Source organism: Vigna unguiculata, chromosome 11 (assembly GCF_004118075.2).
Source record: "Vigna unguiculata cultivar IT97K-499-35 chromosome 11, ASM411807v1, whole genome shotgun sequence".
Taxonomy (NCBI): Eukaryota; Viridiplantae; Streptophyta; class Magnoliopsida; order Fabales; family Fabaceae; genus Vigna; species Vigna unguiculata.
In genome coordinates this window covers 36,502,894-36,525,945 of record NC_040289.1, presented here as the reverse complement: position 1 = coordinate 36,525,945, position 23,052 = coordinate 36,502,894, and the positions used below count along the sequence as shown (strand labels likewise).

At 32.7% G+C, this 23,052-nt stretch overlaps 4 protein-coding genes across 5 annotated transcripts; 2 read left to right on the top strand and 2 right to left on the bottom strand.

The window, feature by feature from the left end:
- Nucleotides 1-122: 122 nt before the first annotated feature.
- Nucleotides 123-5,131, bottom strand: LOC114169764 (oxysterol-binding protein-related protein 3C-like). The gene is made up of 10 exons (XM_028055057.1): nucleotides 4,855-5,131; nucleotides 4,433-4,526; nucleotides 4,038-4,154; nucleotides 3,883-3,955; nucleotides 3,482-3,600; nucleotides 3,173-3,294; nucleotides 2,617-2,793; nucleotides 2,061-2,205; nucleotides 1,022-1,200; nucleotides 123-662 (listed from the first exon to the last, which is right to left on the bottom strand). The coding sequence occupies exons 1-10, from the start codon at nucleotides 4,944-4,946 to the stop codon at nucleotides 416-418; spliced, it is 1,365 nt and encodes a 454-aa protein (XP_027910858.1). The 5' UTR covers nucleotides 4,947-5,131; the 3' UTR covers nucleotides 123-415.
- Nucleotides 5,132-9,426: 4,295 nt separating this feature from the next.
- LOC114168574 (uncharacterized protein RAB5IF homolog) lies at nucleotides 9,427-11,626 on the top strand. Its single transcript, XM_028053454.1, has 4 exons — nucleotides 9,427-9,787; nucleotides 10,154-10,257; nucleotides 11,102-11,231; nucleotides 11,323-11,626. Exons 1-4 carry the CDS (start codon nucleotides 9,683-9,685, stop codon nucleotides 11,359-11,361), a joined length of 378 nt encoding a protein of 125 aa, XP_027909255.1. The 5' UTR covers nucleotides 9,427-9,682; the 3' UTR covers nucleotides 11,362-11,626.
- A 1,090-nt stretch (nucleotides 11,627-12,716) lies between these two features.
- On the bottom strand, nucleotides 12,717-15,989 carry LOC114168337 (PGR5-like protein 1B, chloroplastic). 2 transcript variants are annotated; one of them, XM_028053117.1, is made up of 8 exons: nucleotides 15,690-15,989; nucleotides 15,536-15,598; nucleotides 15,340-15,426; nucleotides 14,264-14,501; nucleotides 14,017-14,090; nucleotides 13,783-13,881; nucleotides 13,437-13,562; nucleotides 12,717-12,898 (listed from the first exon to the last, which is right to left on the bottom strand). In XM_028053117.1, the coding sequence occupies exons 1-7, from the start codon at nucleotides 15,885-15,887 to the stop codon at nucleotides 13,479-13,481; spliced, it is 843 nt and encodes a 280-aa protein (XP_027908918.1). In that variant the 5' UTR covers nucleotides 15,888-15,989; the 3' UTR covers nucleotides 12,717-12,898; nucleotides 13,437-13,478. The 2 variants fall into 2 exon arrangements, with proteins under 2 accessions (XP_027908918.1, XP_027908917.1); XM_028053116.1 differs by lacking the exon at nucleotides 12,717-12,898 and having other exon boundaries at nucleotides 13,107-13,562; nucleotides 15,690-15,987.
- A 4,580-nt stretch (nucleotides 15,990-20,569) lies between these two features.
- On the top strand, nucleotides 20,570-22,167 carry LOC114168531 (expansin-A4-like). Its single transcript, XM_028053393.1, has 3 exons — nucleotides 20,570-20,823; nucleotides 20,942-21,260; nucleotides 21,519-22,167. Exons 1-3 carry the CDS (start codon nucleotides 20,595-20,597, stop codon nucleotides 21,826-21,828), a joined length of 858 nt encoding a protein of 285 aa, XP_027909194.1. The 5' UTR covers nucleotides 20,570-20,594; the 3' UTR covers nucleotides 21,829-22,167.
- Nucleotides 22,168-23,052: the final 885 nt, after the last annotated feature.

Here is a 23,052-nt window from a genome sequence, read left to right as displayed (position 1 = left end):
AAAAGTGCAAAGCATGTCACAGGCTTCAAATTCATACCGCAAATATCATATATACCAGTTATTTTTAATTATTTAGAATTGCGCATCTTACCCTTTCTTTTGTTTTGCCCCCAAGCAAATTATTGAGGAAAACCTGGAATATCTTGCATGTTTGACACTAGCAAAAACACCAGTGGACAGCAACGGATATATACAAGTTCAATCAAGGCAACCCTCACGGGCTATGGCCTGCCACCATCCATGCAAAAACAAAAAACATTGTATCTGTGAGAGAATCAAAATACTAATGTTTTGCGGATATTACAATAATCACAAGCCAACAAACCAAAATAAAATTAGATTTGTTCGTTGTATCAATACAATGTTACATGAACCAACTGCAGCATCCGAAAACAAAAGGCAAATTGAAACCGATTCATTCCGCGGCCAAATTACCAAACTGCCATGGATTGAATTCAATTGATTTGACATCACAATCATCAATGCCTCCCGAGTTATCTGCAGCTGCCCGATGTTCAATGTATTTACCATTATATTGATAGATTTCCAAATCACCCCAAGGAGTTGCTGTCACTTCTTCAGTTAAATCAAACCATCTAGGCGTGAACTTATGGCCTTTTTCTTCTCGGGTTCTCTTTTCAGCACGCTGCCTCTCCTCCAAACTGAAAGGAAACAAGTGAAGGATAAATATCCTAGGAATCATCTAACCAAATTTCTTTGGTGATTTGTGAAACTAACCCATTTCCATTTGAGAAAGAGGATGACAGTAGCAGAGAAGCCTAACAAATTCTCAAGAGATTACAGAATGGTTTTAATTTCCAGCCACTCCCTTGGGCAGGAGATATCAATACGTAAGGCCACAGAATGATCAATTAAAACCGAACCCCCACCCACACGATAAAGATTATGTTGACTGTTGTCTGTTACTTATATTTACATTACATTAGTATTAGCGCTTCTAAAATGCTCTGCTGATTTTTTGGACACAGGGACAGGAGCAATAAAAGAAAGCGTAAAGAACCTGCTCTTTTCTGCCCCGGATTTTGAAAGATCACCCATCTCAAGTGCATATCTATCTGGGCGTAGACGAGAGTCTGATGCCAACAACTTTCTAGGGGCAGTGTCAAAGCTGTTTATTTTATGAGCAAAATATGTATACTGAAATTTGTCATTCTTTGGAACATCAGCTACATGCCAAACCTGCAGAATAAAATCAGTGGAAATGCCAAGGACGACAATGATCAGGAACTTTAAGGTATTAGTGTCCTCACCAATCAATATAACATAACAGTAAAGTATAAGTGCAAAATTATTTCTTATCCAAAGTGACGTGTGAGATTATTGATTGCAATGGTTATAACTTCTAACAAAAGAATTCATAAATAAGACTAAAAGCTGGATTTCAATGGATTATGCACTTTGTCAACAGATGTGTACTAGAAACCGACCTAATATACTACAATATATTAATGTCTTCTTGCATCACATCATGAGGTTCCTTCAAAAGATTAGCCTTTTAAAGATAGGTTCAGAATTTCCAGCGTAAATTTAGGTTTCTTAAAAAGGAAAGAGCAGAAGCAAAGTAAACTAATAGAAATAGTTAAAAAAAAAATGAGTTCAATGTCACCACTTTTGTGCTTGATGGAAGTGCGAAGAAAAGACAAAAGCTGTTTTCTTCTTTTGAGGAGCTCAGGGTTGATGGATCAACAATATTCACATGGCTTCCCATGCACTCTTGGCTTGTGAAAGTTCCTAAACTGGGTAAAAACTACGGCTGTTTGCATTGGTCTCTACAACTCTAACCTAAACCAACCAAGTGTAACAAGATAGACCATCACTTTATCCTCAAACAGTACAACAACAAAGGTTTGTCCACTACATGATATCGGCTACGTGAATCACATGATGCTATTCAACTTGGTAAAAGATTAAAGTTTCAAAGGTGTTATTTATCATCAAACATTAAGACCAAGATGCCTAGTTTTTGAAGCAAAGTTACCATGAACTTTAATTGCAATTAATCTCAAATTTTTTCTGAAGATTTTTTATTGACAAATCACCTCTTTCAATTCTGTGTTTGGGAGAGGCTCTCCTTCTGAATCACAGGGTTGATAACTCATTGACTCGTTCCACTTCCCAGTCATTAATATTTTAGGCTCCTCAGAAGAATTATAGATATATCCATCCACTTCATATCGACCGGCACTACAAGAGATCAAGAAATAGATAGCCTATTAAAGGTTAGATATATTGACAATAATAAGATACCTAAATAGCTGAGTAGAGTAGAGAAAGAAGTAAAGTATAGAAATCCTAAATGAAGGCAGAAACAATTCAGTCCCCTCAATTATTTTCAAATAGATTAGTTTTAATAGGAAAAACTTGTCATGTAAACTAGTGATCAATGAAAACAGAGTCATGTGAAACAAAAATATTCAATGCCACGTTGCCAAGAAAATAATTTCAATGTCATTAGACATTGAAGTGAAAGCTGTAATAGAATAAATTAACAAATTGCTCAAATGTTGAAATCTAAATCCAATATAGAACTGGCGCAAACTAATTAAAAAAGTATTAATGGCTTCTTAAGAAAGTAGAAACAGAAATGATACAGACCCGAACCATCCACATGGTTGAAAATATAGTACAGCTTTGTCTCCAGTTGTCAGATTAGTCATTATCATTTCCCCAGGCGAATCAATCCAAGTACGGCCAAATATGAGGTTGTTAACCTTTGTAGGAGGTGGCACCAGATCCAAGACTACACCATCTCTCTTAAGAGTCACACGCGTTCTGAAAACATACAAGTCCTTTCAAACAGAAAATAACAATAGAACAGGACAATTCAGATCAGAACTAGTATTAAATCAAGTTATTTTCCTGCATAGCTATATACTGTACCATAAGGAGATCCTTATAAGAAAGTATTATAATTAGCTTGGAAAAAATATGCATATTCATCAAATAACCCCATAAATGTCTCTACCCTGCTTGAAAATACATTAAATCTCTTCACATCATAGAGATGTCATCGAAACTCTTTCATTAGCAGTGCCATAGGCGAACACATCAATCAGAGTTGGAACTTAGAATAATACAAAACAACATCAGTAACAAGAATAAAATGATATAACAGAGGGAATCTACTAAACAACTGCAATATAACTGTCACCTTCCAACAGGGTAAACGTCAACAGAATTTCCCAAAAACTTAGTTTTCAACTTTGAAGTCACATCATATGTAAAATGCTCATTCTCAGCATGCCCAGCACTCATTGGGGGATGATGACTCACCTGAAATTTAAAATAATCTCTTTTATATACAGAGAGAGAAAGAGAGAGATAAGAAAATCCACAAAAGGAAAAAATGAGAAGAAATTTTTATTTCAAGGTCCTTAAGAACCCTATATTCCAAAGACAAATGCACAGAGAGAGGGAAGAACAGAAAGTAATGTAGAGCATGCTGCATCAGAGAGAATACCTGTTCTGCAAGAAATGTAATTCCGCCGTGATTAGTCATTTCATAAGTCTCTCCAAGGATAGGATTAAAAGGCTTCCAGGTTCGTTGGTAAGCAAAGTACACCGATATAGCCCATGATGCTTTGATGATTATCATAAAGTACAACAGTGAAGAAATAATTAGGAAAACGAATTCCTAAACTTACTACAGTGCAACTGGAAGATTGAAGAACAATAGCTAATACAAAAAGCCTCAGATGAAGATATTTGAGGCCAGTAAAATAAATCCTTGATAAAAACTGGTTAGAATGCCTCTGGTTTGACATTCAGTCCTACCCAAAACTATATCGTCCGAAGAATTTTCAGTTCGATTGGGCAAAAAAAGTTAGAAAAGCAAAATAAAAAGGGATGAAAATAACTCACTTGCATAAACTAACCGCATGTATGGATCCTCTGATTCATCTGCCTGATCTAACAAGTAGGAGTACTCCATCAACTAGTTCAAGCAATTTAAAATCAATCAATTGATACTACAAATTAAGAAACCATCAGCAATGACAAACTAAAAGTAAACAGACCTCGGCCATTTTCTGAAGCATAGTCATCGGTTCAAAGATAATAACTGGTAGTGTCACCATTGATGTTACATCCGAGCCAATATATTTCTGCATCATCTTCCAGTAACCATCTCTTTCCTTTACACAAAGAGCCAAAGGGGAAAAAAGATACAAAAGATGTTTAGAATATGAGCACGAATGAATGAGGCATATTCCAGAAAGAGAAGAAGAAAATAGAATAAAACCAAGACATACGTCAGAATCATTATCATGAACAAACAACACAGACAATTTAACTCAAGGGAGCAGTAATTTACGACAGCATCTTAAATGTCCAAACAGGGAGCTGGAAATAAAACAATGCTAGAAACAACCATAAATAAAAACAAAAAACAAAAAATAAACTAAACAAACACCTCTTGTTTCCATCTTCCTCTCTCTGCTTCCTCCTCTGCATCTTCTTTACCTCCCTCTGGATTAATGACTTCCACACCTTCATATCCAAGAAGCCTGGAAACAAAAACAGAATCATGTAAATAAGCTTATATTCCGCTCCAAATCGTTGCAAATCCTAGTGAGAAAACTGACAAGTGCTTTGACACTGCTAGAATAGACTGAAATTGTAGTGTTGTAAGAATGCAATATCCTAAGCGGCTAGTTGCAGAATCCAATAAAAGCATTTCAATTACCCTATTAACGGGGAACCACTTTTTTTTTCACCCTATAAATGCAATCATCAAATGCTACTTGAAAGTTGAAAGAAAGCATATGAATATAGACATTTACAGTTGACATATTTTAGAGGTGAATTAAGGAAGGGATGATGAAAACGAAGTACCCGTTGACCGATCGGTGCATAGCGTTGGTGAAGATGGAAGACATGGCGGAGAAAAACCCCTTACTTTCATTCTTCTTCGAGGGGCTGCCCATCTCTGGGTGTAAGACTTAAACCCTAATTCAGAAGACTATCAGTTTCAGAACCCCAAGAAATTACAAAACTCCAACCTCGTCCAACTCAAATTCAAACCCAAACTCAAACAATAGAAGAGACGAGCATGTAGTGTGTTTTGGGTAAAATGAAAAACCAATAGCGGAGTATATGGAGTTCCGGGGATTTATACTCGCTTCAAATATATATATATATATATATATATATATATATATATATATATATATATATATATATATATATATATATATATAATTTTATGAAAAACAACATTAAAAAATGGGTTAAATATGTTTTGGTTCCTTAACTTTGAATGAAATTTGGAATTAGTTTTTCTCCATTTAGTTTCCCAACTTTAAAACTGTGTGGATTTAGTCCTTTTATCAAATTTTGTTAAGTTGATTTAACGTTTCATATGCATTTCATGATAACATTTAAGTTATTTATATCGTTTGATACATTTTTGCTTTAATGTGAATTAAAAAACTATTATGAAACGTATTTGAAATATCAAATTTACTTAATAAAATTTGATTATAAGGACTAAATTCATACAATTATAAAGTTTATGGACTAAATTGAGCCAATGTTTTGAAAAGGGATTAAAAGTTACATTTTGAAATTACAGAAATTAATAAAAAAGATATTATTGTTTCTTTGTATCTAACATCGAAGGAAATGTCATCAACCAGAGCAAGAGATAAAAAGTTAGGGTTTAGGTTTTGTTGGGGTTATCTCATCAGCTATACCAGGACAGTTTTTTTCCCAAACAGGTGCAATTTTTTTTCCAATTTCCCAAAATGGTGCAGTTTTTTTTTTAATTCCCGGCAGAGGTAAGTCGTGAAAAAATGGCACGACTTCATCTTGAAGAAGTCGTGCCAAATTAAGGCGAATTTGATTAAAATAAGCTGAAGTCGTGGCAACATGGAGAGAATTCTGTGTTATGAAGAAGTCATGCCATATTCAGACGACTTTAATTAACATTTTAAGCAAAGTCGTGCCAATATGGAAAGACTTCAGTATTAAATTGTTAATGAAGAAGTCGTCCCATATTGGAGAGACTTTAGTGTTGTATTGATAATGAAGAAGTCGTACCATATTAGAACGACTTTAGTTCGAATAAAAATTAAATATTTTTTAGTCATATTAATTAGTTAAATAATAATGCATATAAGTAATTAAAAATTTTATGATGATTTTGGTTTCTTATAATAGGGCATGAAAGTTATCTACGAGAGTCTGTGTCACAAGGAGGTCTTTTTCGGTGTCGTCTAGGTCTAGATGAAGATAATGATGATGACGATCCAGTTCAGAGCCCTCAATTAAGACCTAGACAACACCGAAGAAGACCTCCTTGTGGCACAGGCTCTCATAGATAACTCTAATGCCTATTATAAGAAACCAAAATCATCATAAAATTTTTAATTACTTATATGCATTATTATTTAACTAATTAACATGACTAAAAAATATTTAATTTTTATTCGAACTAAAATCGTTCCAATATGATACGACTTCTTCATTATCAATACAACACTGAAGTCTCTCCAATATGGGCCGACTTCTTCATTAACAATTTAATACTGAAGTCTTTCCATATTGGCACGACTTTGCTTAAAATGTTAATTAAAGTCGTCTGAATATGGCACGACTTCTTCATAACACAGAAGTCTCTCCATGTTGGCACGACTTCAGCTTATTTTAATCAAATTCGCCTTAATTTGGCACGACTTCTTCAAGATGAAATCATACCATTTTCTCACGACTTACCTCTGCCGGGAATTAAAAAAAAAAAACTGCACCATTTTAGGAAATTGGAAAAAAAATTGCACTAGTTTGGGAAAAAAACCTACCAGGACAATATTTTTTAGTCTAAGACTAGAGACAAGGTAAAAGATTTTAATGTATAGACTGAATAATAAAAAGTAGGAGTTAAAAGTAATAACTATTTTTTTTTATTAAAATTTGTGATTCTTATTCTATTTTGCACTTGGATATTTATAGATTTTTTAATATAAATTTATTTTAAATATGTCAATCCTAGTTATACTATTGTAGAAGACTTTTATAGTGACATCTATATTAACCTTTTGTGATTTTGAAGATATATCCACATCTTATTATTGCATATATATATATATATATATATATATATATATATATATATATAATAAGATTCCTATGATTATTTCCAAGTAAAATGCTAAAACTAAAATCTCTTATATTACATATTTCTTCTTGCATCATTTTGGAATTGGTAACGTATTTACATAGTTGTTTTTACCATTTGTTTTTTAGTATTCATACTAACATCCTTTTGTGATGATTAAAACAAAAAGGTAAAAGCTAAAAAATCAATTATCATTAAGTACAATTTATGTTTTTTCGCTTTTTTTTAATTGGATAGTTCATAATTCTTAATATATTTTGTTAACAAGGTTTCAATAATATCTTTACATTGTTGTTTTTATTTGGACTTTATGATGCTATATTCATTCATATGTTATTTTATAGTAAAGTTTGTGCTTCTGAAAGTTATATTATAGGTTTGTTTTATTCATCTATAACTTATATGTTGATTTAATCATTATAATGATAACGTTTTAACTGTATTTATAAAAATAAAATTAAAACTTGTTCATAATTAGATTTTTATTGTCTTAGTAAAGTTTGCGCAGTTGTATTTATATTACGAGACTCTATTTCTTGACATACATATTAGTATATATAGAATATTTTAGAAGAATGTGTTAAAAGATGTGATGAGGTTTCAGCTAATAACAGTAGTATTGGATGACCATAACAGGATTTAAGTTATTATATATATATATATATATATATATATATATATATATATATATATTTTGATATTTTTATTCATTTTGTTTGAATGATCTTTAATTCACAATTTTCATCATCTTTCGGTTAAGTTCAAATATGTTTTTGGTTGTTTAATTTTTAATAAAAATATAAATTAATATATCTTAAAAATTTTGAATTATTTTAGTTTTTTAATTTTATAAATGTTTAGATTTAATCTCTTAATCAGATCTGATTAAATTTAGTCAATGTTTCAAATACATATTTTTATAGTATTTTAGTTTGATGTAAGATTATTAGATTGATTAAAGATTTTAAATATGGATTAATTCTATTTTTCACTAAAAGTTAAACTATCACGACCATACACATATTTAACTCCTTCAATTATTTATTTTAACTTTTTTTAATAATATGATATAATAGTTTAAGAATGATCGAAATGATTGGTTAAAAAAGAGTGACTCAAAAATATCATCATCTATATATTATAAAAGAATTGAATCAAATATTTTCACCACATAAATACTGACAACTAAGCCGGTTTTTTCCTTAAAAAAAGATTAAGCCAATTTAAAAAAATAGGAGATAAACATTTCAACACTAAAGTAAAAAAATAAAGTTATTTGTGACTAAACACTTTATTTTAAAATTCGTTTAAAACTAAAAGCTCAGAACAACAAAACTATTCCACCTGATAAATAAGATAAGTAATCGACTGCTCATATTTTTTTCAAGAGTAAATGGTGATATTTTTTTTTTTTTTTTAACGAATGGGATTCTGTGAATAGAATCTTAAAAAATATAATTTGGTTCTTAGTAGTATAAGATAACAATAAGATATTTCTTAATTTAGCGTGAAATTGATTTTTAAATAATATATTTTAATGATAAAATGATCTGTAATTAACAACAAAATATAATAACTGCTTATTTTAATTACAAAATTTGTATGACTAAGAACATAATTATTCAAACGATAATAAGTAGTCGAGTGAGATATTCAAGTTATAGTATAAAAAAATATTTTAAAAAATATTTTATATTCTCAAAGACTACTACTGGTTTACAGATATGAAAATTTAAAATGATATTTTATCTATCTTTAACTTAATTTTATGTGTTATTGAGTACAATTTTATTTATTTAGTGTATATAATTAGTTTTCATATATAAAAGTATTTCATTTTAATTCTTTCACATACATTTTTTAAACTCCTAAAAGATTATAGATAATTAAAATAATATTATAGAAGCTACAAAGTTAAAAGCTAATTCGTGTCAAGATTAAAATGAAATACTTTAACTGTATACATTTAAAGACAATTCTTTATATTGAAAAGCAATTAAACATACAGAAGATTTACATGTCAATGACATTTTTTTTTTAAATATACATTTAAGAAGGAATGAAATAAAATTTGTTATCTATAATAATAATCAATATATAAAAATTGTTATCTCTATTGAAACATATTAAAAATAATAAAATAGTGTATAAATTTAAAGAAAAGACATTTTTTTAAGCGTAAAATAACTTAATGAATAAATTTTTATCTGCAAACATGTTTGTTTGATATATTTAAATTTAAATTTATGATAAACGAAAGTAAAAAGTAGCAGAAAAATAATCTCTTATTCGGTTGTTGAGATTTTAGGGAAAAAAGAGATAGATACTGAGATGTTACTGTTAGTGTAGATGAAATGCCAGATCGAACATTAACAACCAATTTCTGCAATTTTTAATTTGCATTCAGATTCCTTTTCCCTTTTAATCATAAACCCTAATTTTCTTTTTCCACCTTACAGAGTCGCCGAATCCCAAATTCTGTGTGAAGTACTTCACTCTCCCGATTACTCGTTGTTTTGATTCTTATTCATTGCTTCGTCTTCCACTATGAAAGAGGGTAAATCCGTTAACCATCAACAGCCGCACCAGAACGGTCACCTCTCGCCTTCAAAATTCGCCAAATTGTTTGATCCCGAAGCTTCCTGGGACAAGGTTTGTTCTTTCAATTCATCATTCATAGATCCATTCATGTTCCCAATTTGATCTGTAGATGTTTGCTGAAATTTACTTAAAATGAAATACTTGATTTTGAAGATGCTGAGCTGAATTATTTGCCTGCCTGAAATTTGGGTTAGCAACAGAGTTAAAAAAAGAAGAAAAGGAAATAGCTGTGTTACTGATATAAGACGTTCTCAGCTTCTTTTATAGTATGTGATTAAAATTGAGAATAACGGTACATAGTTTTTGTAAGGATTTAAAATAGTGGTTATTACACGTTTTTATGCTGTGTGCAGTTGTTACTTAATTTTTCTAATGATATGCTAACAACCGTTGTCTGTGTGGGTTACCTCCAAGCAGGATCAGTTGGGAGACGTATTACATTGGATTAGACAAGGGCTTGGCCTTGTGTGTGGATTCCTTTGGGGTTCCATACCTTTGGTTGGAGGCATATGGTTCATCCTGTAAGTGGATTTTTTTGTGTGCAATATGTTTATGTTTATCTTGTATTTGTATGTCATTGAAGTTCTAGATTGAGTATTAACTGAACCAGTTGATACTGTGCTATTGTTTGCAAATAACGTTAATGCTCTTGTTCATTAATTTTGATTGTCTGCCAAATGGTGCCATGCATAGGATCTGGAACCATCTTGTGTATACGTTTCGTTGTGGCAGTAATACTTTTGAGTGGTCCTTTAGCATATTGCTTAGAGTGGGATCAACTTTTGTTCACAACATTTATTAGATGAGGAAGTACATAGTAGAGAAGGAGATGGTTAGCGTTCTATCAATAATTAACTGACTATGAGAAAGGACCATGCAGATCTATGGGATGTTTATGTGTGAAAAAAAAAGTGTAGAGTGATTAACCTATAAATGGTGGAGGATATTCAACATAAATTTGGCAACAGTGGTGAATGTTATACATAACAATGTTTTGAATTTGTTATGCTATTGTTTCTTGATTTTCGGTTTTACCATTCACTGTGAAGATTTCTTTAGAAAATCATCTAGTAATCTTAATGAAGTTACCTATTGTTGCGGAGATCAGTTTTACTTTGTGCTATCATCAATTTTATAAACAGAATAATTGTGACTTTCTGAAGTATAAATTTTCTCAGACTTGAATTGTTTATGTCATATTGATTCCTTAACATCATATAAATTATCTTTGTCCAAATTGAAATCCTTAGTTCATAGTTTCTTCCATTGCATTTTTGTGCCATTAAGAATGAAATGCGGGACCTACCTAGTCTTAACACACTAAAATTTGATGTTATTTGTTAAATATTTTTCTGTGTTTTGCAGCTTTTTGGCGTTATCGACTTCGATTATATATAGTTATTATGCAGTAATATTAAAGGTTGACGAGGAAGAGTTCGGTGGTCACGGAGCCCTCCTTCAAGAGGGGCTATTTGCTTCTATAACTCTTTTCCTGGTATTGTGCTCTGTTGTTCATTGCTTTATATGCTGTAGAAAATGAGGCTTATCCTGTTCCACAGTCTGACTTCAACTTAATATCTGTGCAGCTTTCATGGATTCTAGTTTACAGTTTAGCACACTTCTGATTGGCTGGGCATTGAAGTTTTAACAGAGTTGAGAGATTTACTTGATTACATTTGCCCAAATTGCAGTTATCTGCTTTACTTCTATGTAAAATGGTCTAATTTTGCAATGCATGCATGAACAATAGCTTCGGCATCCCATTGTAATAGATGTTTTAGTCAAGCATTTCTAGTGACACCTCGTACTACAGCAAATTTTGTGGATTGGAACTGATGACAATCGAAATTCTGTTTGTTGAACCGTGAAATAAAGTTGCTTGCAGACAAATCCTGAAGGACCATTTATCCTTAATGTTTATGCCATAAACATGGAATTTCCAAATAGGTTCCCTCATTTTGTTGGGGGTGCTAGTGTTGCTGTTAGGGGATATATATTTTATTGTGGGGGATTTCGTTGCAGCTACTATCAATTGATTATTTAAGGACCCAGTCTTGTGTATTTATGCATGATTATGGTAACAAAATTTCATGATCTGGATTTCGGATTTTGGTTGTTTGCGAGATAATAACACTATTATAACTAGCAAAATACATACGCGAATTGTCATGTGTATTTATATTTGTATTTGTATTGTATTAAGAAATATAATTGTATTATTTTTATGAATGATTACTTAAAAATAGAAAAATAATATAATTTTTAAATATAATATATATATATATATATATATATATATTTGTAGAAGTAGTATTATAAAAATGATACATTGTTTACTTTTAAATAAAGAAACTAATTAATTATTTTAAAATAAAAAGCTTATTTATTTCTTTATTAAAAAATAAAATTATTTGATTAAAAGATAACATACATTATAAGGTATAGATAAAGTTGTCCTGTATCTTTAGAAAAGAAAAAAGTGAAAGAATCTTTTAGTTTGTAGATTTATTGGGATGAAAGGGTATTTGTCGCTAAATATGGAATATGAACGTCAAAATGAAAGTTTCTTTTATTTCTATATGTAATGGAACTTTTAAACCACACAAATATCATTTTACTGTTTTGAAGATTAGGAAAGCGACGCAATTCCCTTGCTATTTCGGTGCGTGTTTTTAAAAGATACAAAATTTACGTTGAATAAGAATTAATTAATTATTGTTTCTGTATTGAAAAATACGTTAGAGAATTTATTTCAACTGAAATCATTTCTCTTGAACCAAACACACTTTGAATGTAATTAATGTAAAAAGAGGTTGATGCATTTCCCTTTCTATTTCAATGTAAAAACAGGTTCTCAAATTAGCACCACCTTTCTCTAAAATGAGGGTTAATAAAAAGTTACAATCAAGTACCATCAACAGAAAGTTTATTCTTCAATTTGCGTTAATGTCTTATTATGGTTTTTCAGATCAATAGATCATGTGATAACTTGAAAGCTGGATTATCCTTGAATGCATGCCACACTTTCTTTTTCTTTGTCAACGTTTACATTCTTTAGAATTTCACAAAATAGAATTTTTTTTTTATTTAGAAAGAAAAATGAATTTGACATGCCTTCTAAACTGAGCTCATCCCCTGTTTGCATGAAATCCTTGATATCACCTGTAAGATGAAAGAATTTTCCTTGAATTTTAGGTACCGGTACGTTAATAATTCTTCAAATGCGATAATTGATTTGAGGATGGTATTTCAATAGATTTAAAGTTGAAACATTGAAGTTGTATATAAAAACGAAAATAAATTTTCAAATTCACTTAGTCCTCATCTAGGTAAGTAATTTCGGTGGATAGTAACATGCATACAACAGCAATTACAATAAAGTGGTGGCATGTAATTTAATATTTGATCACCAAGTATTTGTACAAGAGTAAAAAAAATATATATAAAAATGCTGAGCTCATTTTGTAAACAACATAATCGGGATTCTACTTTACCAGAGACATCAATAGTCCTGAGACTTCAATATCAAAAAAATCTTGCATAGCACTCACTTACATGAAAGTAACATATAAAAGAAATTAGTTGTCCATCAATTAACAAGTCAAATTATTCCTTATGATAAGAACTTTAAATCGGTTTCAGGCAAAACTGTTCCAGACTAAAAATAAGACTAAGGAATGGATGATACTGGGACCCTTACTATCCACTGCATGCGAGAAATTCGGATGAAAATTCAGTGCTGTTATTGGCGTCGAGATCTGCCTCTTAGTGAAACAAGATAAATACGCCCGTAAATCCACTGTCTACCAAATCTCGAGACTGATTGCTGAGAAACAATAAGATCATGTGTCATGAAAAGTGCAGCATCATTTTTGGTGGATGAATTTTCTTTCAGAGGAAGAGAATGATAAATGGAAGAGAAAATTCACATTAACAACATGCATTGCAAATTGTTGCATAACGATTCTCAATTGTAACAGTTTAGTTTTTTAAACAGCATTTGCAAAAGTTTCAATTAAAAATATAATAAAACTCTAATTTGCTACCTCCACTTTTGTGCGAAATTCTAATACGCATTCACACACATGACAATCTGCTCTATGAGGTGACTCAATATTCCTGTCCATTCTCACAAATGCAAATACCTGAAAGAAAATTAATCCAGCTCAATGCAGATAGTGAAATTAAACCTTACACATGTGCAGTGTCTCACAAGTTATTAACACAAGTTGAGGGACAGAATGGAAAAGAAACAATGGACAGTTATCACAGTGACTGACCTCTTCGCCGCAATTTGGACACGCACCTTTTAGTGCCACCAAATCATTCCTCCACAGGCCTTGAAGTACCTTAACTGTGAAAGGACGGTTAATTGAATATAGATGTAGAAGTAGTGACAAATTGACAATATCATCAATCGTTGAATATTTTGAGGTATACAATGAAATTTTCCTATAAGGAATTCCTAATTGAAGGGGAAAAGCATAAGATATTGAAGGAGAAAAGCAGCAAAAAAAGGGTTTTTACCTGAAGCTGAAGCAACAGGGTAACCGATGATAACACCCAGCCCAAGGAAAATAAAGCTGTTCAGCAAGGCCAGAAACCCTACTCCAGGTGTTTGGCTACCAAGTGTTACGCCTGAATCGAATGCATTTTGATAAGCCATGCCAACAGTGTATGATATGGGACCAACACAGGCTAAACTGCCAAATGCAAGGAACATGGCCCATGTGCTTGCTAAAGCACAAACCATAGAAAGATCTTCCTGCCCTACGACCACATCTTTCAATATTCTAGAGAAGAAACCAAGAAGAAAGGAACACAAGGCAGGGAGCCCTATACATTCTAGCTAGATAAACATATAGCAAGCTACAGACATTCAATAGAATAGAAATACAGCAATCATATCACACACAAACAGAAATTCTTGAGCCACATAGTAACATGTTTGAATGAGTGAAAAGGAAATACAGAGGAAGACGAGACAAATAGCAATGCATTTTATTTTATTTGGTTGAAAAGAAAAAACTAAATATTGACTTTTTAAAACAAGAAAAGTTAGAGCCTGATTGATTCCTTTCCAATTTTTTATTTAAGAAAAAAAAATCACTACAATAACTCAGCATTGCCTAGCAATTAATTTCTCCTTGAAATCTATTATGAAAATTACATTATAGAAACAGCTGGGAGATGCTCATTCATTTCCTCTGTTTTCTTCAAGTGCTCAAGAGATAAACTTTTAGAAAACATAGATATACTCAGACAGAGTATAGTCATTCTCCAATGAATCAAAATACAAACAAATTTAAGAACAGGACAGACAACAGCATTTTAAAACAGTAAACAGAGAAGGACTTAATTTTTCTATCCTTTATTCCATCTTCAATCCAATTCAATTTTCAAACCAACCTCTTTCCTTACTTTCTTTCCCCTGTATCAAACAGAAGGAAAGCAGAAAATTGCAAATACATACTACAGCACTTCATTCTAAACTACCGAGAGTGTGATAAAAAATCAGCGACCAAGATTTGAGATCACAAGCCATCAGAGACAGGTGACAGAAGAAGAAGTTAATAAAAAAATTGTGAAGAAAATAAAATCACCTCTGCATCAGCAAATGTGGATTGCCTCCTGATACTGCACCTAGGATACTTGACAACAGACTTCGAACCATACCATCTTAACCTTAACTGTTTCCATAATATTTGTACAATTAAAGGAAAAAGTAATCTAAATTAGAAACTAAGAACTCTATACTATGACAGGTTAAACAGTGAACAGTGAAGGAAGGTGGCAAACCTCAACTCTATCAAACATGTCATCAACTATGAGAGGATGACCACTATAATACGCATCCCGTGCCTGTTACAAAAGCCAAACACTAATCAATATTCGCATAATAGTAGCAAAATTGAAGTTCTGCAGAGAGTAAAATTGAAATGGTTTGGTTTACTTGGCAATAGAGAGCTTCGAGGTTCTCTTTGTCGGCGGTTTCGAGGGGCCCGACGTAGATGCAGTGGGGTCCCTCGGGGCGATGGTCGGAGGTGGCGGAGACCCGGTGGCTTTTGGCGGAGACTCTGACGTGGCCGGTGGTTCTGGGCAGTTCCAGGAGCGTGGATTGAATTACTTGAGAGAGGCTGGTGCCGGCCATCAACCCACGCCACACTCTCCACCCAAAATCATTCCTTCTATTTCATTTCATTTCATTTTTCTCCACACAATAATAAATTAATAATATTAATAAACGCATAATTTTTTTTTTCCACCTTCTCTTCTCATTCCACTTGCTTAAATATCTCTTTGCTTCTCATTCTGTTCACCAAAAATGGAGAATTTTTTTTTTTTCTTTTCCCCATCTTCTCTTAAGAACTGAAATATACTTTCATTTTACTAGCTGAGTTAACTTTTACTCAAACAAGGTTATTAGTCCAAAAAGTTAAAATTAAAAGAATAAATCAAAACAATATTCACAATTTATCTTGGGTATTAGCAAGGCCCATGTCTGGCTATTACTTCTTGCACCCCCACAATAACAGGAAAAGACTAAAAACACTCTTCACCACTGCATTACACTACCATTGTTTTTGTTGCCACCACTTCCATCATTACCACTACTGTAGCTGAAGAAAATGAGAGAAGAAAAAGAAAAACTCATTTCAAAAAGTTCTTTTCAAAAGATATAATATGTATTTTGGAAAGTTTGTTTGGGAAATCTCACTTCAGAAAGCTTGTTTCAGAATGCATTTGTGTTTTAAAAATTGTTTTGAAAATCTCATTTTAAAAAAAATATTTTGAAATTTTTTCTAAATATGTAATTCGAAAGTTACTTTTATGAAAGATAAAATATCATTTTGAAAATTTGAGGGAGTGCGCAAAGAAATTGTGGGGTGTAGGAAATAAAACTCTAAAGTAATTCTATTCGCACTTTCCTTTTTACTTTTTCCACTCTTTTAAGGATTGTGTAATTTTTTTTATTAACACTATTGTAAATCCAAGACAGACTTTTAATTATGTATTAAGTAGAAATAAGGAAAAAAATCATTTCTACGTTTACTCGAGTGAAAATGTATAAGTTTTGTTTTTTTATATATTTATGGTTCCTTTGATTGAATTTTGTGAAGTATGATACTTTTAATTTCTTTTCTAATCATCTCTTTTGAGTACAATTTTATCATTATAATTATATATAACATCAAACATAAAACTAAATTAATGCATTACCGATGACCAAAGGGTCGTTGATTTGGTAATATGCAGAAAGTCACAGGTTTAAACTTCCATATATAAAATATATAAAATGAAAATGATATTTTGATTTATTTTTTTTTATTCACTTTTAATTTATCATTCTAATCACTTTTAGATCATCACATCACACTATTAAAAAAATTAATAAATAATTGAAAGGTGATTAAAGTAGTGAGTTAAAAATGTGTTAAAAAAATTATTCAAATATCATTATCCAAAAAATTCAATTTAATTAAGAAAAGGGGGTTTGGTAATTGTGACCAACTAACATGATAGTATTTTTGCTTAATGGGTAGAGACAATATATAAGTTAGATAGCTATTTATTTAAAATTAGTGTATAGACTTACATCTTTTACCTTATACAAAATTTAATAATTTTCATAAAATTAAAATACATTTTATTTTAATGTTTTAGAATTTAAATTGTTTCATTTTTTTAAAATGTTTTATTTAAGGTAATAAAATTTATATGTATTTGAATTTTAATTTTCCTATATAGATAAACTCTTTCAATCAATACCAAATTTTAAAATAAAAAATAAAAAATAAAATGACCACTAAGTGATATGTTGATTAGAAAGTAATACTTGCATACATAAATAAAAGTAACTAATACAAACTCCAATAGAAAAATTTTGGTTGACATCTTTTGAAAAATGACCACCAATATTAATTAAGAAAACTCTAACAAACATAATAAAAATAACTCTAAACTATGAAACAAAATACAAACATCAAGAGAACATAGCAAGTGTTCACAGATTCTTTTGTTTGACCTTACAATGTAAAAATCATACATGAAAAAACCCTTTTATTGTCTAATTGAGGTAAAACTAATAGTGATTAAATTGGAAAAAGTGAAATATAATGCCCCTAATTATGTTTCACCTGTTAGGATTACTAATTTTGTTGCCACGACCAGTTTGCACAGTTGCTGCAGGTGGATGACCCTACAGTTATTTATGTTTGACCATCCTGCTGAAACAAAAACAATGTTGAACTGTGGTCCCATTTGGATGTTTTACCAGTATGATTCAGTTGTAACACTTGTTGTTTATTTGATTTATCGAAGAGCTGTTATCATCACCTGAATTATTAACCTTTGAGATGTTTCGCGACAGCAGTAGAATATACATACTTCAATTTTTCTCTCTTTTTTTTTTTTTCATGTATGATGCATCATACTTCATACGCTTCAAAATAAGAACACGACAAAGAAGGAAACTGCTCCCTAATCTCAGGGGTCCCTCAAAAGAAAAGGAGAGAACTGGAAAAGACAGTGTGACAGTGTTCATCTGATCAGAAAAAGAACAAAGCTTTGAGATGTATATATGAATTATGATGGATGCTTCCTTCAAAAGACTCTGCTTTTCTATCAAGCAAAGTTTTGTCTCTTAAACAACCATGATTATGGGATATATGTATATAGGATTTATGATTTCAAACTCTCAAGCAAAATGGTTCTCAGCATTGTTATATTATGCATGTATTTTTACTTCAATGAAAAGAGAGACAAAAAGGGAAAATGTAGTGGCACTTATGTTGTCTCAATTATTCTGTCATTAAAACATAACAGTATCATTGTTAGACAAAAGCATGGTTTGAGTCAAGTGTGTCAAGTGTTTCTGTGTGTGAAGTGTTTCTTCCCCACCACAGTCCTTTTCCCTTTATTTGCAAGAAACAAGCTTGTTCTTCCTCTGGGACCCTTCCCTTATCACAAAGTTTTGGGCTTTAACTAATCTTATCTTTTGAGAAGGCTGAAGCCATTGAGGTGCTATGGTGTGTATTATTCTTGGGTGGCAGGAAGCGAAGCCTGAAATTTGGAGGAACTGATGAGAGGCATTGTAGTGTAGTAGATGATCACATGGAAGGAATATTGCCGATAAGGATGGGAGTGAATGAAATAGAAAGATCTCAAGAACCCAATCTTTTTGTGGGGGTACATGGACCACACTGCGTAGGAATTTTCAGCTCAAATCTTCCATGTCAATACCAACCATGCACATGCAAACCTCAAACTCTTTTCAAGCTCCTCTTATGATGTCTCTCACTCTCCTTGTGACATGAAGGAGAACAAAATTTCTATGACAACAAAATTACATTAGAGGCAAAAGTCTATGAGAATGAATGAAATTACTAACAAATTTTAAAAGTCGCATTGCATTGCTTTTCTAATTTTATTTTAATGAACAACAAGTATATTGACCCGAAGGCTAAACCCACTTTGATACCTGTATTCTTTATTACAAGGTTGCGTGTGTGGGGACTGATCATAAAAAGAAAATGTTTTTGTTTGTCAAAATGCACAAAAATGGAAAAAAAAAATACCCCACATTACTAAATTAAAGGTTACTTGGAGCAAAGATATTGGGCCCAGGGTTTGATGTGTGTTTTGTGTCTTCTCCTGACCCGACCCGTGTGGGAAGCACATGGCATTAGGGTGGGTGGCTAGGAGTAGGACTAGGACTAGGACCCTACCACCAAAGTCACCCCTTCCCATGTCCCCCACGCAATCTCTCTTTTTTTCTTTTTTTTATTTTTTCACCTTCATTTGCCTCTCATAATCATATTTCCACATGACGCAACCTCATTATGGTTGCTTGCATTTACGCAATTTGAATTTTAGCCCCTCCATCATCATCATGCCCCCATTCAAAACACAATTCTCCAAATACGTATGTATAGATTATATATAACACGTATTAATAAGTCAAACACCTTTTACGTTAATTGGGTGTCCCATGCATATATATAATCTAATAAAGTATATATTAGTTAACCTAAGGATGATTGTGTTGTGCTTATATGATAATGATGCTTCACCACCATTTGCGTGAACAGGAACGCGATTTTCACCGGCTCCATGAGCATGACAAAGTGGAGCTTTTTGGGTTTAACTTGAGCTTTACTTCGAATCCAAAATCTCACTCCTTTCCATGTGACCTGTTTGGTATATTTTGACAAAAAATGAGAAGGTTCGCACAAGTCTGGGGTGTTGAATCATAGCACCGCAGAGAAGACAAACCCGAAGCTGGTCACAGATATCTTCACTCATCTTTTCATGTTTGGAGCATCCGATGCAGCTAATTCGCTTTTCCCATTTCCAACCTATTTTCTCAAAAGTTAAACGCTATCGTTTTATCCGTTTCAGAAGGTTCATGGCATTGGTAACTGTAGTAGTAGTAGTAGTAGTGCTTCGGTGGGTGCAGCTCGAGAGAGAGAGGAAAGAAAAAGGTGAGAGGCACTACGTTAGAGTTAAAGTGAATAATCGGGAGCGGTGTCTAAGGAGCGATGATTACGGAAACTACAGAAGAAACAAACGACCCGCCCCACACGTTGGATTCTCGATCCCTACTTCTGTCGTTTTCCGAACTCCACCGTTACTCTTCTCTCACTCACTACTTCACTCTTTCAACTTTTAACCTTCTCATCATTTTTAATCACCTAATTCAATTCGTCCCAATACAATTGGAACGTGCTGCATACGCGCTGAAAAACAGAGTAGCTGGTGAATTTGTGTATTTTTAAAATAAAATGAAAAGTTAGCACTGATTTAATAATGATGGAAAAAGTTAACAAAATTCCAAAATTCGCCCCTGCACTGGAACATGTCCATAAGTACTCCACCCTCTCCCACTCACCAATCGCCTCTCATAACTATTTTCAACTTCCAGAGAAGAAAAATGGCAGTGCCCACCATTTTGCTCTGCGTTATGTTTACCATCTCCTTAACATGGACGATGGTTGAAGCACGCATTCCGGGGATTTACTCCGGCGGTGCATGGGAAAGTGCTCACGCAACCTTCTACGGAGGATCCGATGCTTCCGGCACCATGGGTCAGTAACTAAACTAGCTCACTCAACACAACAAAAACATGTTACTGTGAAAATGTAGCATGGCTTCTGCTACTTATAGTACTTACTTAACCAACCACATTTTCTTTTCGATGTTTAGGTGGAGCGTGTGGGTACGGGAACCTCTACAGCCAAGGCTACGGCGTGAACACGGCGGCGTTAAGCACGGCGCTTTTCAACAACGGCCTCAGCTGCGGCGCGTGCTTTGAGATCAAGTGCGCTAACGACAAAAAGTGGTGTCACTCGGGAAGTCCTTCCATCTTCATCACCGCAACAAACTTTTGCCCTCCCAACTTCGCTCTTCCAAACGACAATGGCGGCTGGTGCAACCCTCCTCGTCCTCACTTCGACCTTGCCATGCCCATGTTCCTTAAAATCGCCGAATACCGCGCCGGAATTGTCCCTGTTGCCTTTCGCCGGTTCGTCACCCTTCACATTTCTCTTTTTCATATATCCTCAAAGTAGAAAAAGATCATATTTTTATGTGTGATTTTTGGATTTTTTTTCGGGGTTTAAAGTACGGTTATTAGTTATTTTGATTATTACCTTAATGATGTTGATCTTTATTTGATTACATCTACGTAACCTTGGTTTATAAAGTAGTATGCTAAAGCAGAAATCTTATTAAAGAGTGTTAGTTGGATAATAATGGGTGGATTGGTTGGTATTTACTGCAGAGTGCCATGTAGAAAGCACGGAGGGATAAGGTTCACCGTCAACGGATTCCGTTACTTCAACCTGGTGCTGATTAGCAACGTGGCAGGTGCGGGGGATATCGTGCGCACTTACGTGAAGGGGTCCCGAACCGGGTGGATGCCAATGAGCCGAAACTGGGGTCAGAACTGGCAGTCAAACGCGGTTTTGGTGGGGCAGACGCTGTCGTTTCGCGTGACGGGCAGCGACCGCCGCACCTCCACCTCGTGGAACATCGCTCCACCCAGTTGGCAATTCGGTCAAACTTTCACCGGAAAAAATTTCCGAGTCTGATGAAACCCTAATAATAATCATCATGGAACAACAACACTCATGTCATCAACATCAATGACATAATTATTTTTTTAATGTAATCTTTTTAACTGGATTGATGGTGACATGTTGGTGAGTGAGATGTTTTTAATAGTAAGTAGATGTTGGTTTTTAATATTTGGTCGATGTTGTGTCTTGAATTGTATGGTAGACAAAATGGTGTAACAGGAGCGAGAGAGTGTAGGCATTGGTGAAATTGCTGAAGTGGCTTAATCAAATGGTAGCCCGCAGCTAATTTGTAATGAACGATCATGATGCTATTGTATATTCATATTTTCAATTTAATTTTTGCTGTGTCAATATATGTGCATCGTTGTTGTGGTCTACAAATCGAGTTGAAAGGGAAAAAAATATAAGTACAGTGGTTGGATTTGAATATTCATATTGCATTAACTGAGATAACCGTAACAACAACTTCTTGGAAAATAATAAATGAGAGGTTTGAATTGATTAATTGAAGGGTAGAGTGAAGCAACTTGGGCTTTATGACCTGATGACAAAGAAAACTTCTTAAAATGAATGTAGACCCAAATTATTGAAGTAGGGGTCAACATTTTGGATATGAATTTGGATTAAAGAAGGTATGGGCTCCAATATAATACAATTTTCACTATAGCTTCTTTTAATTCGTTTTTATACATCAAATGTAATATAGGTGGTGAAGCGAATAATTGTAGTAACTTTTTTGCGTATTATGTTAGTGTTGAAATTGATTGAGATAAAACTATTAAGGTGGTGTTGGAGGTATTGTTTTTATTCAAATTCGGACATTCCAAAAGACGTTTCAATTTAATATGAAAATTAGATATATTAGGTTTTTATTTTACATTTCATAATTAAGGTCTAATCTAAATTTCTTTTTTAAAATAAAATTGCTAACTGGAATTTTTATATTCATTTTTTTACTTTAGTTTTTTTCAATTTTATTTTTATTACGAGTGTACACACTTATAAAGGAGTCACTCTAACTAATATAATTCAAAGTCAAGTGAGTCATATAGAAACCAGATAAATTGTAAACCAAAATTCTTCTTCATTTCCAATCTCAAATATTGAACTAATCCAAATTGATCTAACTATAAGTTTCTCAACCAAAGTGATTGGGCAAAAGTTGAAAACCAACTTAGTTTTATGGCATTATCGACCAATCAAGTTGTTTGGGACGTAGTTCCAATCGGACGACAA